Source organism: Leuresthes tenuis, unplaced genomic scaffold (genome assembly GCF_036924035.1).
Source record: "Leuresthes tenuis unplaced genomic scaffold, fLeuTen1.0.hap1 SCAF_3, whole genome shotgun sequence".
Classification (NCBI taxonomy): domain Eukaryota; kingdom Metazoa; phylum Chordata; class Actinopteri; order Atheriniformes; family Atherinopsidae; genus Leuresthes; species Leuresthes tenuis.
Window position 1 is genome coordinate 21,253,953 of NW_027325357.1, and position 17,385 is coordinate 21,271,337.

Consider the following 17,385-nt stretch of genomic DNA (forward strand, 5'->3'; position numbering starts at 1 on the left):
ACCAAGGCCTTGTCTCGTGCTTTAAGTATCAGATAGTTTCATCTGTAAATTTTATATTAGCATGTGTTTTTTTTGTTTTTTTTCCTCTATAGGGTCGACCTGAGCATGCAGACATTTGATTGATCATGTTCCTCTCACAGACTAATAACAGTCTAATTTCACACCTTTCATTCCCTGTAGGCGGTGGTTTTCTATCCAGAACAGTCAGCTGGTCTATCAGAAGAAACTCAAGGTACAAGTTGACCTCGTACATGTCCCGTCTTGTGTTTTTTTTTTTTCAGTGATGAATTTTCATTTGAAAAGAGCTGGCTGCTCAGAGATCTTAATCTTAAACGGAAAGCTGTTCTGACATTCCTCTCTGCCACTGACAGGATTCCTTGACGGTGGTGGTTGAGGATCTGAGGTTGTGCTCAGTCAAACCATGTGAAGATAATGAGAGGAGGTTCTGCTTTGAAGTGGTTTCACCCACTAAGTAAGTGCGTTTGTGTGTGTGCTTTTTCTTTCTCTCATTCAATTTTCTTTCTCAACTTTGCCCTCCCTTGATTAGTGCCCCCATGTTTGACTGTGTAACATTGAATTAACTACATCTGCAGCATAGACTAAAAAGATGTTTCATAATTGGCTCCTTCAGGAGCTGCATGATGCAGGCTGAGTCTGAGAAGCTCCGGCAGGCTTGGATCCAGGCAGTCCAAGCAAGCATCGCTTCTGCTTACAAAGACATCGCCGACAACTATTACATTGAGGTCCGAGCATACATGCAATCACACGAAAGCTATTTCTTTTTTATGTCAAATTCATCTTGAGAAGTAATTGCATCTCGATTTGTGACCTGTCATGCAGCGTTTAGACCGGACGGCCTCGCCCTCCACCAGTAGCATCGACTCTGCCAGTGAGCCCCGGGAGAGGGTTGACAAGGGACTTCGGGGAGGAGGAGAGAGTCTCCTCCAGCGGGTACAGAGCTTGCCAGGCAATGAGCTGTGCAGCGACTGCAGCCAAACAGCTCCCTGCTGGGCCTCAATCAACCTGGGAGTGCTGCTCTGCATCGAATGCTCAGGGATCCACAGGTAACTGCATGTAACTCGGGACACAGCTTTGCAGAGCTGAGCAACAGATGATCTGTTGTATCGTGTTTAAACATATTTCCATCTAAACTGGTTTAGCCAGTTTGTTCAGTTGATTGTTTGAAGCAAGACGTGCCGTTTAATTAGTCCGGTTCACAATGAAGTTATGAAAAGCACTCCGCTGTTTAATTCTGGAGACAAATCAGTCAGAGCAGAGATTCCCTTCTTTCACATGACGTTCCATATTGAATTGAAATTCCCCAATGTGGACGTTTAAGTTGGAATACTTTTTAAAGACTTCCGGGGTGTAGAGAAACAATCTATCTGATATCTGCCAGCCCATTCAGCTTTAATGAAAGTGAGAAAAGGGAAAATGAGCTCAAGTCTTGTTGCTAGAAAAACTGTTCCTTTACTTCACTTGCTTTATGTCTTCTCTCCCTTTTTCTTCTCGTCTCTTTCAGGAGTTTAGGCGTCCACTTCTCTAAAGTGCGTTCACTGACGTTAGACTCATGGGAGCCAGAATTACTCAAGGTGTGTCTCCAGAAACACATTTGCTTACAGCTTATCCTGCATATGTGGGGGCTTTTTCTTCTAACCACGTTATATTATTTATTACTTAAGTACATCACTACACGGCTGCAGTTTTAATTGCTCCCTTTCATTGTGTTCCGTTCTTTCTCCAATGTGTCTCGTCTTTGTCTTTTTTCTTCTTTTTCTTGTATGTAGCTGATGTGTGAGTTGGGAAACACTGTGATCAACCAGATTTATGAGGGAGCCTGTGAGGAACTGGGAGTGAAGAAACCTGGACCCTCCAGTTCAAGGTAAGTCTTTTAATTATTTTCATTGTCTTGTAATTCTTCTAATCAGATTTTGATTCTGTTTATCCTGCCAGGGTGGGAATATAATTCCTGGTAATACCTGTCTTTCAGGATATTTACTAAGGACTTTACAAATAACATAAATGTTCTGATCATCTCCCTCCAGACAGGTGAAAGAAGCCTGGATCAAGTCTAAATATGTGGAGAAACGCTTCCTTAAGAAGATGAGTGGGGGTGAGGCATTGGTTGTGGGAGAGAGGAAGTCCCGCCCATGGACGGTGAAGAAGTGCCAGCGACACAACAGTTCAGTTCGGGCCCCCAACAAGGCCCGCAGGAGATACCACCGCTACGAGCCTGGCAGCGCCTCACCTGCAAACCTCACAGCAGGTCAGTGCAGACAATTATCTCCCGCGTAATCACAGTATGCTCACTCTTAGATGGAACCAGCACACTCCGAAGCACAGCCTGAAATCTCTATCTGATCGTCTGTATTTCTGCAGCAGCTGCAGCAAAGTTTCGGAGGGACTCCCTGTTCTGTCCAGATGAGCTGGACTCACTCTTTTCTTACTTCGACACTGGCTCCGGCCCTCGCAGTAAGTCCACCACACAGTTACCTCAGACCAATGTAATGCACTTTCAAGATTAGTGGGAGATTGGAGGAAGGATTTAGATCTCCTTGACTAAACTCGGTTAATGTTTTTTTTTTTTTATGAACTGTGCCATGCTGCCAGTGATAGTGGCACATTCTTGGATAGTGCAGTTTGTACCTGATAATGATTAGAAACGATGATGGCTGGTAAAGACTAACGTGTCCGCGGCTTGGCAATGCTTGGCCCTGCAGGTCTTAGCAGCGACAGTGGCTTGGGAGGAAGTACTGACGGAAGCACAGACATCCTAGTTTTTGGCGCAGTGGTGGACAGTGTAACAGAGGAAGGTAAGAAGTGTGCTGGTGTCAAATACTTCCAGTGTCGGTGACATTCTGATACACACTGCCCCATAAAAACAGTTCAAATAGAACTCACTATATATTAATATGAATTATATAAAGAACATAGGTGGCCTAAATAGTTGTTACAATGAACAGTGGTATTAAACGACCTATAATTTGCATAATTACTCTTTTGTTCAAAACAATAGTCCTGTTCCCGTTGTTCACCCACAGATGAGGAGTCAGAGGAGTCCTCCAGTGGCGAGGTGGAGATTGAACAGGAAGTGTCTTCAGACCCCGAGGACCCAAGAGAGCTACACCCCGGGGCGCTGCTCTACCGATCTTCCCGTCTCCACAACTTGCCACTCATGGCGGAAGCGTTGGCACATGGCGCTGATGTGCATGCTGCCAGTGAGGAGGAGGAGGGAAAAACGCCCCTCATTCAGGCTGTGATCGGGGTGAGAAGCTTTGCAGGTTGTTTAGATCTTTAGACATGGGGAGTGTAAAGTGAATGATTACATTTATTATCTTTTTATTGCTGCCATGTTATTATGTTGGGTTAAGAATTAGACAGACAACCTAAAACGATTACAAACAAGGAACAACCTTCACCCAAACATCTTGGCTACTTTGGCATAGTGCATGACTCTGCCTCTTCTTTCATGTTCTGGCGGCAAAGAACAAAAACAAAAAAAAAACTGGCTTCAGTGATGTTAAGCAACCCCAAATTGTACCTCAATTTGACAGTTTACTAATGAAACAACTGTCTGTGTCTTTGCTTCTTCCAGGGCTCTTTGATTGCTTGTGAGTTCTTGCTACAGAATGGGGCAGATGTGAATCAGAGGGACATGAGAGGCAGAGGCCCGCTGCACCATGCAACATATCTGGGGCACACTGGGTATGTTGCGTATATCCCAAGAAATAAGAGAACTGTCCACCGCAACTCCGTCAGTTCCCTGTTCATGTCCCAACCTGTGTCTAATGATAGCAATGGTGGTAATTGTGTGCGTTTTGAGGGAATTTCTCAGACAGACTTAGATCATTTTAGTGTCCTATTCATGTGATCTATGATGCAGTCTGAGTGACTGGAGCTTGTTCTGCTACTTGACGGGTTTGATGAAGCTCTCTCTGGTTTGTCTCTCCGTCTCGATTTGTATAGTCAGGTGTGTCTGTTCCTGAAGAGAGGAGCATCGCAGACGGAAGTGGATGAGCAGGGTCACGATCCTCTCAGCATCGCTGTCCAGGCTGCCAACGCAGACATTGTTACTCTGTAAGATAATACTCTTCCTTTGTGTTGCTTTTTATTGACAATCACGCATTTTCACCATTCCACCATTAAGATTCCTCTGCATCAAAGCACAAGTAGCCAATAGGGAAGAGGTGTTTTTCTTAATCGTTTTGTTGAACACGAAATAAGCCACATCAAAACATCAACGAAAGCAATGCAGTCAGTTACTTTGCTCTGTCATTATAACTGATTGACAGAGAGTCTTTTAATGCTTTGACACTACACAGCAAACCGTCTTGAATACTGAATTTGCCTTAGAATTCTCATTAATATATCTAAAAATATGCTGTGCATCGATTAAAAGCTCAAAAACTTAAAAACTTATATCTTACAAGTTGAACTTGGATGCTCACACATTTAATTATTGGTATTTAACTATTTGTCACTATGAAAACTTGGTGTATCTTCCATTGCTAGTGACACACTGAAATTTTGCCCTTGATCTCTCTTTCTTCTCCTTCCTCTCCTCCTCTGGTTTTCCCGCTTTGCTACCCCTTCCCCATCTTACTGTCCTTTCCCTCATTTTGTACCTTGCCTTCTTTCACCCACATTCCTGTTTTTTAAAATGTATCCTTCATCCCTTGCCTCCCTCTGCCTCTCTCGCTATTTCATCTCTTCTCTAGGTTGCGTCTGGCACGGATGAACGAGGAGATGCGTGAGGCGGATGCTCCACTGGGTCAACCAGGTCAATACCCCAGCAGCAGCCCCACTGAGCAGCAGTATAGGAAATGCATCCAGGAATTCATCTGCCTCACGATAGACGAAAGCTAGGGATCGCTTCTGTTCCTGAGGGCATAGTTGGCGCTCTGATTCCTCCTTGCTAAGAACTTAGCATAATTGTTGAAGTTACCACCTAGGCACTGATCTCCAGCCTGTTGCTTCTGTAGATCAAGGCTTATTGGAAACTTCTTGCAAACAAGGCGTGTGAGGAGAGAAGGTGACTGTGAGATGCAGCGTGTCATAGGGAGACCCCTGATGGAACTTTCTAACTCTACTGACAATAGTCACCACCACCCCCATTTTCTGCATCAGCACTATGTCTCTGCTTGTTATTACTCGACACCACCTATGCTACTACTACTAGCTATACACAGTAAAACTACATCTGCTTTTTGGTGTTTTGCTAACGGGGTTGTATTTAAACTTGCCATAATGTGGTTTAACCTCTTGATGAGGGCAAATATCTAATGTTTGCTGACAGCTCTTACATCTGAAGAATCTCACTAACTTTAACCCTCTACACTTTATATCTATCCAGACCATCTGTGTGACATCCAGCTTACCCATCTCTTCTCGACCAGAGATGTAAATATACATATTTAGACATTTAGAAACTGTGTACTGTGGCATGAGGTGAAAAAAAAAAAAAAGAAAAGGTATTTGTTCTGTTACAAGATGAAAAAGAGTAACTGACAAGCTACATTGGAGGGGGTAGGGTAGTTTACTGTGACAAAAAATACTGAAGGGCTTGTGGGAAAGAGCCCCTCGCCTGCTGTGTAAGATACTTCGTGATGTGAAGAGTGATTGAATGAATATGAGAGCAAACGAGTGCATGTGTCAAAGAATACTGAGAGGAAGAGCTAAATAATGGGATATGTTACATTGTGTAAAGGAAAAAACTGTGCACTTTTCCCATATACAGTATTATAATTGAGTTCATTTTTAGTTAGTTTTTACATTGTTCTTGTCATTTTATTTATCAACCCAGAGGACCAGTGCAATGCATTTTTGAATGCAGTTTTCATCTGCATATATGTTAATGATTGTCATTTTAATCCAAAAACATCACTTGGAATTTATGAGAGGACTTTTAGTTGGCTTAACGTATACAGTTCTTTTCTGTGGAATGGCCTTAGATTGCTTGAGTACAATTGCTGACAGTTGAAATATGCAGCTTGTTAATGTGTAAAGTTTATATACAGATGAACTACAGTAGGAATCCTTGTAAAGCAGTGTGTAAAAACACTTCACTGTAGATAAGTGATTTGGGAGTCTTTCAGCACACTTTTTTCTTTGTAAATACATCATATTTCCATATCTATATTGAGATATGGAGCACCGTTTTTTTTTTTACAGTTGTATGGTTTAAAGGACGTGTCCTATTAGGCTTTCATGGTTGATTAGTGCTCATGGTATTCTATGTTTGAATTGTTTTCAGGAAATTCAACTTTGTTTGCTGTGTAAGCAATGCAAAATATTTTTGAAAAATCAGTTCACTTTGTGCGGTGCGGCCCTGCGGCATTGGCGTGTGCCACCTCGACCCTTCTGGTATCCTGTCTCCACCTCTGTGCCATTCTTTCATCCACAGACCAAATTTGTGGTGACCTCCTCATGTCTGACTACAGTGCTTTCTTTATTTGTTCCTTTTGAAATGTTGTTATTTTCCTCTGCCAAAGACTTTTTGAAAGGGAAAGTGTAGATACTGAATAGTCTTACCATGCGCTGTGGAGTGACGGAACGGTAGAGAAACGTTTGATGTACCCACATATTTGAACGAGGTTACAGGAATGTGACTTTTACCTGATAGATGCAATAGTTCAGTGTACTGCAAGTAGAATCAGTCTAGCAGGTGATGTGAAGCTACTGTGACCAAACTGCTGAGGGGCCATCACCCTCGTGGAAGTATTAAATGTTGTGTCCATTGTGTGTATTGACTTAGGAGTGGTTAATGGTGCTGTTCAAAGCAAACATGCTGTAAATAATACACTTGTGTATTTTAACTGAATGCCAACTGCCTGCTTCCCAGTGCTCAGTCACAAACCCTGACTGTCTGATCTGTTTTATGTTTGTCTTTCTATTGTTTCTAAAAAGAAAAGAATCTGTCAGGCAGATCTGCAACACAATTGTGAAGAACTCTGAGGCATTCTTCTGTTTGCTGATATATAAATATCTTTGGAATACGTTCTTCCTTGTCTAGATGATAAAAGAAAAAAAAAAAGACAACAATGCATAAAATAAAACTTAGAGATTCTTGATAAGCTAACCCTGCTTCCTGCTTCTTGCTCTCATTTCTTTTCTCTGTCTCATCGGTTCAGTGTAACATTCTCCCAACATTGCCTTTTGTAGAAAATAGTGTCTGTAAACTATCAGTTTGATCATTTGGGCTATTTTCAGTTCACTGAAATCTAGAATTTTTTTAAAAATTCACAGATGTTGGGACAATGTTTTGGTTTTTTTTTCCTTCTTTATTTTCATTAATGCAGTTAATGGTCGGGTGTGGTCTGACTTTTGGTGGTTGACAAACTTTTCATAGCAATAAAATTTTAACTTTCAAGTCATTGAATACAACTGAGGCATACACACGACAACCCCCACCCTACCCCACCCCACGACAGTCCACTTCAGTTTCAGGCCAGCAGCAGGGACACAATACCCTGAATGAAATATTCTGTGTTTTGAGTGTGTGACGAGGACCGTGATGCCTTCACGTAAAGTCATGTCCCGGAAATGCCTAATTTTTCAAGTTAAACACAAGTCACCCAACATGTGTCCACATGAGGAGATCAAACACTGTCTGACATATCATTGCTTTTGTTACCACAGGGATTGCAACGGGCAGCAGGACAGTTAAACTGAAGGATAGAGTGAGTGAAGTGTCCTGGGCTGTCTTAGAACTCATGTGACACTGGGATTCTTTCTGCTCTGGTGGTTGGGGGTGATCATTCAGGCCTCTCAGCCTCTTTGGAGCCATTTTAATGCCGTGAACCTTTTCCACTGCTTCGACATATGATATATCAGAAAGAAAATTCGTGCCAGAATATGGTTTTCAAATAAATGCCCTAAGACAACTATAATGGACTTTTCACACAGCTTGCATTGTTTGAAAATTAAAAGAGAAGTGCAAAACTTTGGGCACCCTGTTCAAAGTTCCTGTGAATAATTGAGTAAAACATGACCTGATCTCCAAAAGACTTCCAGTTAAAGATGATATGTTTCTCTAATATTTTAGCCAATATTCTTTTTTTATTCAAGATTTTTACAGTTACGAAATGACAAATGCACCCTGCATAGGCTCCCAGTGACACTCCCTTTACGTACCACAGCTTGTATTTCAGGAGCTTTCCCTTTCGTGTTTGGAGGATTTCTGTCCACTCAAAAAAGGTGACCAGATCTGTGGCATTATTTGGCCATCTTACTTGCACCCACAAAGATCTTATTTTGCTGATGTGGCTGCACAGTGAAGCAAAGTATCACAAGACCAGGGGTTAAACATTAACAGAGTTCTGTTACCAGCAAACAGGTTGTTTGGTTTCTCTTTCTAACAATACCATGTAAAAATAATATTTCTCTTGGTATTCCAGTCCTCAACCTGACCTCCGCCATTCTAGATAATTGCTGTCTCTTAGACGACAGCCTAAGGAAACCATCTGAAGACGATTTGCTATCTTATAGGCATCTACTTTGAGAAGCCCATTGCTCCTGATTGTGAGCAAATCTTCACCCTAACAAGCTAATTATGGTTTATGAGATCAAATTTCTGCTTTTATTTTGTTTTAGAAAAAACAGGAATGATGCGCAATCTTTCTTTTGTGGAATATTCTGCCTTTTGGAAATGTTCTGAAAATTGTGTGTAAACTGTTAGTTTGACCTCAAACAAAATGCAGCAAACATCCCGTTAGTGGGGGAAGGTAAGGCAAAACATTTCAGATTATCAAATGTATCCAACCTGCGATACAAAGAGTAAAACGGGCAGAATTCTCACCTCTACTTTCCTGCTTGTTCCTCATTTGCTACAAACTTACCATGGCTCCTATTTAAAGAGGTAAAAAAGGTTCACTTCTATGTGTCATGAGCCAGACATACTGTTGGAGCTCCAATCCACTATTCGGCTATACTTTGTGGGTTTTTCTCTTTCAAGGGTGCATGAAAATATATTTTCTGCTCTTTCTTCACAAATATTGAAAAGTGGATCTCTGGAGATTGCAGTAATTCCTGGCTAACAATGACCTTCATGACGTATAAGCTGAGAATGCTCAGCTGGTATTTTGGTCTGACTCCATAGTGTCCTTTCATGCGACAAACTCCCTGACTTCAATATCCCTGTTACAGGTGACTTCTCCTGTGCTGACGTCTTTCGCGAGTTTTCTGTCCTCGCGTCTCTACAGCCCGAGAAGTTGAGGAGAAGGAGCGTACAGTTCAGCTGTTGCAAGGAGCCATAGTGACCACCACTTCTATGCCCATTCTTTGGTTACTTGGTTTAAAATTGCTGCCAATGGTTAAAACTCAGCAGCCACTAGTTAAAACTATGATGACAGGCTTGGAATTGTTCTCAGTAAGTGTTATAAATATAGGCCATTTGGTCAACTTTGAGATAAGAATAGCCCATTGGTCATGTCAAAATGTAATTTAATCACACAAAGTGAACTGGTGTTAATTTAGCTGCCTTGACATCCTTTTTTGTAGAGCCAGTAGATTAGTAGTGGATTTGTTATAACATAGAGCCATATAAATACATTCACAATAACTAAATACGTCAACATTAGACAAACGTTAAGAAAAGATGTTCTGCAACCAACATTTGCCATTACTCCATGTCAACTGAAACTTTAAATATCCAAGGCTAAAATAACCCCAATTAAGTGATCTCTGTCTTTTTTTGGACAAAAGTAAGCTATAGAGAACATTATGCAAATGTTTTAACAGACTTAGTCATACTCTCTGTGATGAGTAAACTAAAACTGATGTTTAAGTTCACTGAAGTGCACATTTAATGTATTTTTTTTTCAATTTTCTATTTTTATGATTACCATAAATTTCTGATAAAAGGATTTTCAACTGTATTTTACATCTCGTGGTGGCGATGAAATAAAAAGAAACGGCTTAAAAACGTCTTGTGGAATGTTTTTGTTCAGTATCTTTTATTTTTGCATTTTGTACTAAATAAAGATAGCAACAAGAACTTCCATGAAGCAACAGGCGGACCTCTCGGGGGGGTTGAAGAGGAATAATGTCCGCACAAGAGCCACAGAGGACTGAAATTTGTCACCGGTGATTAGCGGGGATATATCTACTACAAATGTAAGTTTGTGTATGAGGACTCTAAACAGTTTTACTCTGATGTATCCATATTTATTTGATTTCTGCCTAAAGAGTTAGAATAAGGCATGGCATTCTGTATCGGCTGGTGACAGTAGCCTACTTTCCGAATTCCGTTTCAACTACAGATGAAGAAGAAAACCGGAAGTGTAACTGTTCCTCCAGTTGGCGATAGCTATAGCCAGCTACGTTGGTGTCATCGTCTTATTGGTTTGGGGTTTGTCAACATAAACTACAACCTTATTTCGTGTCCGGTCACGAACATATATTTTCACTGGGGTCTCCGAAGAGGTACGTCTACATTACATGCCCCATGTTAGTAAATTGGAGAGACGTGAGAGGGCAGCTTTCGTTGGTATCAGAGCTGTTCCTGGTAGCCGCTGCTAAAGCTCGGAGGCTAAGCACAGTTAGCAATGGCCTGCGTAAGCCGTTAGCTAACAGTACCGATACACAACGTTATACCGGCTGCAACATCTAGCTTTAGCTATGCTGCTTTGTATAGCGAGCCTGTCTGGGCGGACTGCAGATATCGTGATTTTAACAAGTAGTCAGCCGTAAGTGATGTCACTCTGAAGTTTGAAATTAGTCTGAAATGTATGTTTAAAGTCCGTGGTTGAATAACTGTTCGATGTCGAGCTGGCTAACGTATCGATCTGTCCAGAAAGTCACAGATTTAACATTAGCCTAGCTTGTCGTGTAGTGGATTAGCCTCAGCTAAATAAGTTGCGTTAAGTAGCCTCCTGTGTACAAGGAAGTGATACTGACACGCTTAAATCACTATACAGTCCACGTACTTCTGATTACATGACAGCTGTTAACCACTTGACAGTAGGTCTGTAGGCTGAGGTGCATTTTCTTCATTATGATTTCAGGGGACTTTCAAATAAATAGACAATCGAAGGTACTTTTAAATCCAAGACATGCCAGTCATTTATCATGTCGCAAATCATAGTTTCAAAATATTACTGAATGACTAATGCATAAAAATCCAGTTCTACCCTTTACTCCAGGCAAGTCGGTTCACGCATAGCCTTATGCATAATCAGTGTCACTTCATGAGATCATACAAAAGAAAAACACTTCAATCATCAATGCAGATAAGAGAATGATGAATTAGAGAATGTAGAATGCCAGAAGATGAGGTAAAATGTAATAAAGCAGGTTACAGTTACAAAGTAACACTGTCGTTGAGCACAGATAAATAGTTCTAACCTTGAGCCTTCTTACCAGCTGTGTTCTGTAGACTACAGGTCCAAGCAAAACAGAGTTAATTTCTTTATACAGTATCGTACTTTTGATTAGCTTCTTGTAGACAAATTATTGCTGCTGCGATCACACTCTTCACTCCTCTTAATCGCTTCTATAATAGTTGACGATATTAACAGGTATATAAAGCAGCTGCATATGTGGGGTAAAAACAAAACAAAATTTTGGGTGAGTTAAGTTACAATGGTAAACACTTAAAAGTGTAAATATTGGCTCCTGTTTGCATTTGCCAAGTTAAACAGTTTCGTTTCAGTAGAACCATAAACCAACAGACAGCCAACGGACTCTTTCAGTCCTGTATCAAACAAGGAAAATAAAAGGAGAGGAATGAAAACTATATTACATACTCTTACAGGGGTCACTTTTCAGAATTACTCTTATTTAAATGCAGCATCAAAGTAATCTTGATAATCCACTGAACCTGCTCTCTACATTTTTTGTTTGGAACAAGATCTGCATCGTGGGCAATTCTGCTCCTCAACAGACTTTCTTAATCATTCAGTGATATCATTAATTACTGCAGCCCTGTGTTAAGATGACCTATACTCACTATGTATATGTATGTATGTATGTGTGTGTATATGTATATATATATATATATATATATATATATATATGCATAGCTCTACAACCCTTCATTCTTCGGTTACAGGTGAGAGTGCTGGTTGCAGGCAAAGTTTGCTCCAAGCAAAAGCAAGTTACTTAACTTTGCCCAAGCTAGTGCCATCCCAGCCCCATATGTTGTCATCTGTATTGATGTCTTTGCAGAGATTGTCTAGAAATCAAATCAGTTACATTTATTCAGTCAGTCTTGTATTGTGAAGTTTAATTAGATGCAGTCTCACAAAAGCCATGTAAATACACGAGTGTCAGAGACACACAGCTACAGTATAAAAAAAAATAGTTCCACTGTTGAAATGTTCACAGTATGGAAAGGACGTGTTTTGCTTTAAGTGTGCTGGATGATATTGTAGTTATGATGGTGCAGCAGTGACAGTTACTTAAATGAATATCTGTATATCTCTTATGCATGTCCTTTCTCTCTCAGATGAACAACACCGGGAATAAGAGAGCTCCGACTACAGCCACTCAGCGACTTAAGCAGGATTACCTCAGGATAAAGAAAGACCCGGTGCCTTACATCTGTGCTGAGCCGCTCCCCTCCAACATCCTAGAATGGTAAGATCTCTATCGTTACAGGTCATATTACCGTAAACCATCTCTAAGGAAATGGTCTTCAATTCAGTGCTCTAACTGGGACTGGTGTGTGTTATCAACAGAGGGAAGAATGCTTAAAAACAGGTCTCATGTGAACAAAATCAATCACACCTTGGTTTATTATAAATATTCAACTGTTTAAAAAAAATGGATCAACTGAAATTTAACCCGTTTTTGGTCATATGGTGAACATTTTAAAAATGCATTTAGTTCACTTCCCTGCGTGGCCCCCTCAGTATAGGGGGCATACATTTTATTCTTTTTGATTTTTATTATTTTTTAAACATTGGTGGTGCAAAGTTTTCTGCTTCGCTCCTCACAAAATTATTATAGTTTTTCTTTAACTATTTATTTATCAGAAATTTAGATAAGTCACCCAAGTTTTCCAGACATCTAAGGAAGATTAATTTTCATAACAAGGGGAAATAGTAATTATATATATATATATATATATATATATATATATATATATATATATATAATTACTATTTCCCCTTGTTAGGACACCCTTTGATAAATAAATAGTAATTATAATTATTATGTATTATTTATATATATATATATATATATATATAAATAATACATAATAATTATAATTATATAATTACTATATACATACAGCTGGCTCAGTGACACAGAAAACAACCAAAACTGAAAGCTACTGACAGTAGTATGTGACTCAGTATGTGGTCATCAGGTAAGAGAGGATAAACATGTTGATGCTGGGACTGGAAGAATGCCCTTTTTTTTTTTTTTGAAAGTTCCATGGTTCGAACTTGAAATCGACTGGCTGATGCCAAGACAGTTGAGTTTGACTCATTCATTTCTTTTCCCAACTTCCTCGTAGCTTCGGAGTACTTTTCCATTCCCAGATCTTTTCATTGGAGATTAACCTGTATGTCTGATGTCTATATTCCATGGAATAAGTCAGATAATAAATGAAACCGGAGTGCTTTTCTAGGAAATGTGCACTGATAACTGTAATAGACGATCCTGTTAATGTGTCTGCAATTCCATTTGTTGGATTTTATTGCTATGTAACCACCATTCACACAGATGTGAGCATATAACTTTATGTCAAAGAAGCTTTATTCGATTCATTAATGACATGATAGAACTTTTTCTGCCAGCCGTTTGAGTTATCTTAGCCGATCTTTGTCAGTTAATTTTTTATTTTTTTTTAAAGGTTGTTACAACCTTTTTATGAAATGTTAGCACACACACAACCATATAAATGCAAACTAGGAGTACAAATGTTAGCTCTAGTAATGATTCTGATTAACCAACAACCTTTTTCTACTTCTGTAGGCACTATGTCGTAAGAGGTCCAGAGAAAACTCCATATGAAGGTAAAATCTGTTTACTTCTGCCAATAAGCAAACTTAAACAAGGGAATGACCATAATGTTTTCTAATCAGTGTTTCCTTACAAAGTTAGCTCTGCCAGACTAATATTTTCTGCCTTAACTTTGCAATGTTTTTTGTCTGGATGTGTGAAAGGTTTTGACATTATTTATTTTCTTAGGAGGATATTATCATGGGAAGCTAATATTTCCTCGGGAGTTTCCTTTCAAACCACCCAGTATCTATATGATAACACCAAATGGGAGATTTAAGTGTAACACAAGGTAAGAAAGGAGACTTGTTCAACTGGATTGGAATATGGGTTTTGAAAAATTAAACCGGATTTCTTTTGAAGATCTGGTCTGTAACCATCTTGGTTTGTCCACAGGTTGTGTTTGTCCATCACAGACTTCCATCCGGATACTTGGAACCCTGCTTGGTCTGTCTCCACCATCCTTACAGGTTTGCTTAGCTTCATGGTGGAGAAAGGACCGACCCTTGGAAGCATAGAGACCTCAGACTATACGGTGAGTTAGGGAAAAAAACAAAAGAGAGAGAGAAATGAAGCGTGACGACATGAAATGCTTGTGATGATTAAGATATTTGATGTGCCTTTTTGTTTTTCTAGAAAAGACAGCTCTCAGCCCAAAGCTTGGCCTTCAACCTTAAAGACAAAGTTTTCTGTGAACTGTTTCCTGACGTAGTTGATGTAAGTATGAGGCCATGACTAATTAATATCCTTAATATAACAAAACTCACTCTCCAGTCCTTTGGTGTTGATATTCTCCCATTCCCATCCAACAGGAGATTAAGCAGAAACAGAAGGTCCAAGAGGAGTTAAGCGCCCGCACTCAGCCTCTCCCCTTACCTGATGTGGTACCTGACGGTGACCCTCAACAAGCTCACTATGGCCTCCCAGCACTCAATGGAGGACCGGCGCCCGTGGGGGGCGCAAACCCTGCCCCTGGCCTGCAGCAGGCCAATCGCAACCATGGACTCCTAGGTGGGGCTCTAGCCAATCTGTTTGTGATTGTAGGCTTTGCAGCATTTGCCTACACAGTCAAGTACGTCCTGAGGAGCATAGCTCAGGAGTGAGAGGACACCTCTTCCCCCTTAAAGCCGAGCCACTCTATGGACTCCAATCTTAACAAACACACTGTGTGGGGGACAGATGCTCAGCCCTGAGTTAAACCCCTCCACAACCACCACAACCACCACTACCACCATGGACTTTGAAAGACAGAACCTCAAAGCCCACCCACCCAGGAAGGACTGTGAGCAGGAGGTGGGGAGGTGGATGTGAGGCGGAATATGGTCAGGGGATTGGAGGGGTTTATTAAAACAGTTGTGATCCACTTTGTGCTTCAGTGGTTTATCTCAGTCCTAGGAAGAAACTTGGCTCATGGGTTGTGAACGAACGTAGACCTATTCCTTTTAGACGGTGTTTGCCACTCAGCAGTTGTCTTGAAAACACCCTGGGCCATTTTTCTTTTTTTGATTTTCCATTTTCCATTTCCTTTTTAAGAGAAAGGGGGGTAGACAACACCAAATACCGTTTCGGTGATGGGCAAGACATGGACACATTTATTGAAATGTTCGTTCAACCTAATCACCGCTGTTGGTTACAGCAGAAACTTTATTGAGAAGTGTGTACAAAAAGCACCATTGTTCTACAGGAATGCCATGGAAATTACACAACCTAAGAGCTTGAATGTAAAATTTCAAGTGAGTCAGCTCAGTGCCCACACTGATCACAGATGACGACAGCGTTTCACACCTGAAAAACCTCTTCACCAGTTTGTAAAATATTCCCAATGTCTCTGTCACAGACTGTAAGACCAATATACATACACTTTTTTTTTATTTTTTTTTTAGGGTTTTACAAGTGCTGAGAGTATGTGAGTGACTTTTTAGCTGAAAGAGCAATGTAAGATCAACAAGCTCTTCAGCACTCGGTGAGCAACTTCAAATAAGACCATGCACAACAAAAAAAGTATGTAGACAGAGATTCAAATCGGCACACAACAATGTAGCAATAACTGGAGCTTGTATACTTGTCTGCACTTGTCTCACACGGCGGGTGTCTTTTTGTTTTTTTGTTGTCTGCACCAGTGCTTATTGATGGACCGATCAAGTTGAGACAAGTATTCTTCCAGAGTGAAGTGTCTTAATAAACATATTTACGTCTCTCTAGCTTCTGTGTGTAGGTATACATCATTAATGCACAAATAAAGCTTATAAGCCCGATGGAGCTGCTGATGGTCAGAGTGATGAGCGTCCAGATGTTTTCTCCGGTCAACCCATGAGCCAAGTATTGTCTGCACAGCTGAAAACTGAGAGCAGAGGACCTTTAATTTGGCTTAGCTGACCAGTATAGCACCGGCCTATATAGGTCAAAATAAGAAAGAGAACCAACATTTTAATTTGTGTATATATATATTTTTTAATTTCATTTTGATATATCTATATTTTTTGTTTTCTCTATTTATAGAAACAGCCGGCCTGTCTAGTGTTTGCCACGCAGAGCAGTAAAGTCTGACACGGGCAAAGGCCTCAGCTCACATAATTGCTGTTCATTTACTATTGTGCATTGCATTTAATAAAGATGGTTCTACTGCGTGTTCCATGTTTCAGCGGACAAATGATCGGAAAGCAGAAGGTTCTCCTGTCTATTGCTCTACTTTTCTTGGTACCAACTCACAAAAGAAGGAAGAAAAAAAAGAAAAAAGAGGGTAAACTGATCATGGGGGGTGCATTTGTGTAGTAATACAGCAAATGCTGAAATCTTCGTGCTTCAGTTAATCTTGTGTGACATTGTATGTTTTTCATAGTAAATGCAAATAAATGACCCTGCATGCCAGGGTATTTAATAAATCCTCCTTGAATCTGCTTCTATGGAAAGTGTTGTCTATCGAAAGTCATTCCTGAAAAAGGGAACCTTATCGTTGCACAAACATGAAATGGAATTTATAGAAAGGTTGATAACATCACATGTTTAACTTCTAAGTAAAACTGGTTGAGGAAGTCATTTGAATCTGCTCACATGGAATTTCTTTAAAAGGTGTTTACCTGAGGGCAGCTCTTCCTTGGAAATTGTTTGACAGCCTGTTAAAGGCGGGGTATAAGAGGGCAAAAGCAAGGCAAGCAGCCAGTGAGCTTCATTGATTCAGCAAACATCTTACCAGCAGTCTCAACACTGCATGAAGTGAGTATTCTAATGGCTCTTTCATACCTAGATAATAATACTGGTGTGCTTTTTGCTTAATTTATTGCTGAAAGTGTAATACTAGCAAAATGCATCTTTAAGTCATTTTTATTCATATCTATCTGTTGTGTCTTTGTCATTAAACTAGTTTTTTTCCTGTTGTTTTGCAGGACTCCTGCCTGGAGAATTAATCTCATACTCCCTGACATCACCATGGTTGCT

The 17,385-nt window shown here is 40.3% G+C and overlaps 2 protein-coding genes across 2 annotated transcripts in view; both read left to right on the forward strand.

The window, feature by feature from the left end:
• acap3b (ArfGAP with coiled-coil, ankyrin repeat and PH domains 3b) overlaps positions 1 to 9,292 on the forward strand; it is a 45,939-nt gene extending 36,647 nt beyond the window's left edge. Inside the window, exons 12-25 of the mRNA XM_072382519.1 lie at positions 181 to 232; positions 372 to 472; positions 632 to 743; positions 841 to 1,064; positions 1,523 to 1,592; positions 1,788 to 1,882; positions 2,046 to 2,266; positions 2,380 to 2,472; positions 2,721 to 2,813; positions 3,042 to 3,265; positions 3,596 to 3,705; positions 3,967 to 4,077; positions 4,719 to 4,780; positions 9,145 to 9,292. Of these exons, the coding sequence (XP_072238620.1) occupies positions 181 to 232; positions 372 to 472; positions 632 to 743; positions 841 to 1,064; positions 1,523 to 1,592; positions 1,788 to 1,882; positions 2,046 to 2,266; positions 2,380 to 2,472; positions 2,721 to 2,813; positions 3,042 to 3,265; positions 3,596 to 3,705; positions 3,967 to 4,077; positions 4,719 to 4,780; positions 9,145 to 9,254 (1,678 nt within the window). The 3' untranslated portion in view covers positions 9,255 to 9,292. The remainder of the gene's footprint in view (positions 1 to 180; positions 233 to 371; positions 473 to 631; positions 744 to 840; positions 1,065 to 1,522; positions 1,593 to 1,787; positions 1,883 to 2,045; positions 2,267 to 2,379; positions 2,473 to 2,720; positions 2,814 to 3,041; positions 3,266 to 3,595; positions 3,706 to 3,966; positions 4,078 to 4,718; positions 4,781 to 9,144) is intronic.
• A 980-nt stretch (positions 9,293 to 10,272) lies between these two features.
• Positions 10,273 to 16,832, forward strand: ube2j2 (ubiquitin-conjugating enzyme E2, J2 (UBC6 homolog, yeast)). The gene is made up of 7 exons (XM_072382520.1): positions 10,273 to 10,422; positions 12,446 to 12,576; positions 13,924 to 13,964; positions 14,140 to 14,242; positions 14,347 to 14,485; positions 14,587 to 14,667; positions 14,763 to 16,832. Exons 2-7 carry the CDS (start codon positions 12,446 to 12,448, stop codon positions 15,051 to 15,053), a joined length of 786 nt encoding a protein of 261 aa, XP_072238621.1. The 5' UTR covers positions 10,273 to 10,422; the 3' UTR covers positions 15,054 to 16,832.
• Positions 16,833 to 17,385: the final 553 nt, after the last annotated feature.

Excerpts from the sequence above, each read along its gene's own strand:
- ube2j2 (XM_072382520.1), top strand. The coding sequence starts at position 12,446 with ATGAACAACACCGGGAATAAGAGAGCTCCGACTACAGCCACTCAGCGA. Across the intron at positions 12,577-13,923 it reads CCCTCCAACATCCTAGAATG|GCACTATGTCGTAAGAGGTC; the intron begins GTAAGATCTCTA and ends CTACTTCTGTAG. Across the intron at positions 14,486-14,586 it reads TAGAGACCTCAGACTATACG|AAAAGACAGCTCTCAGCCCA; the intron begins GTGAGTTAGGGA and ends TTGTTTTTCTAG.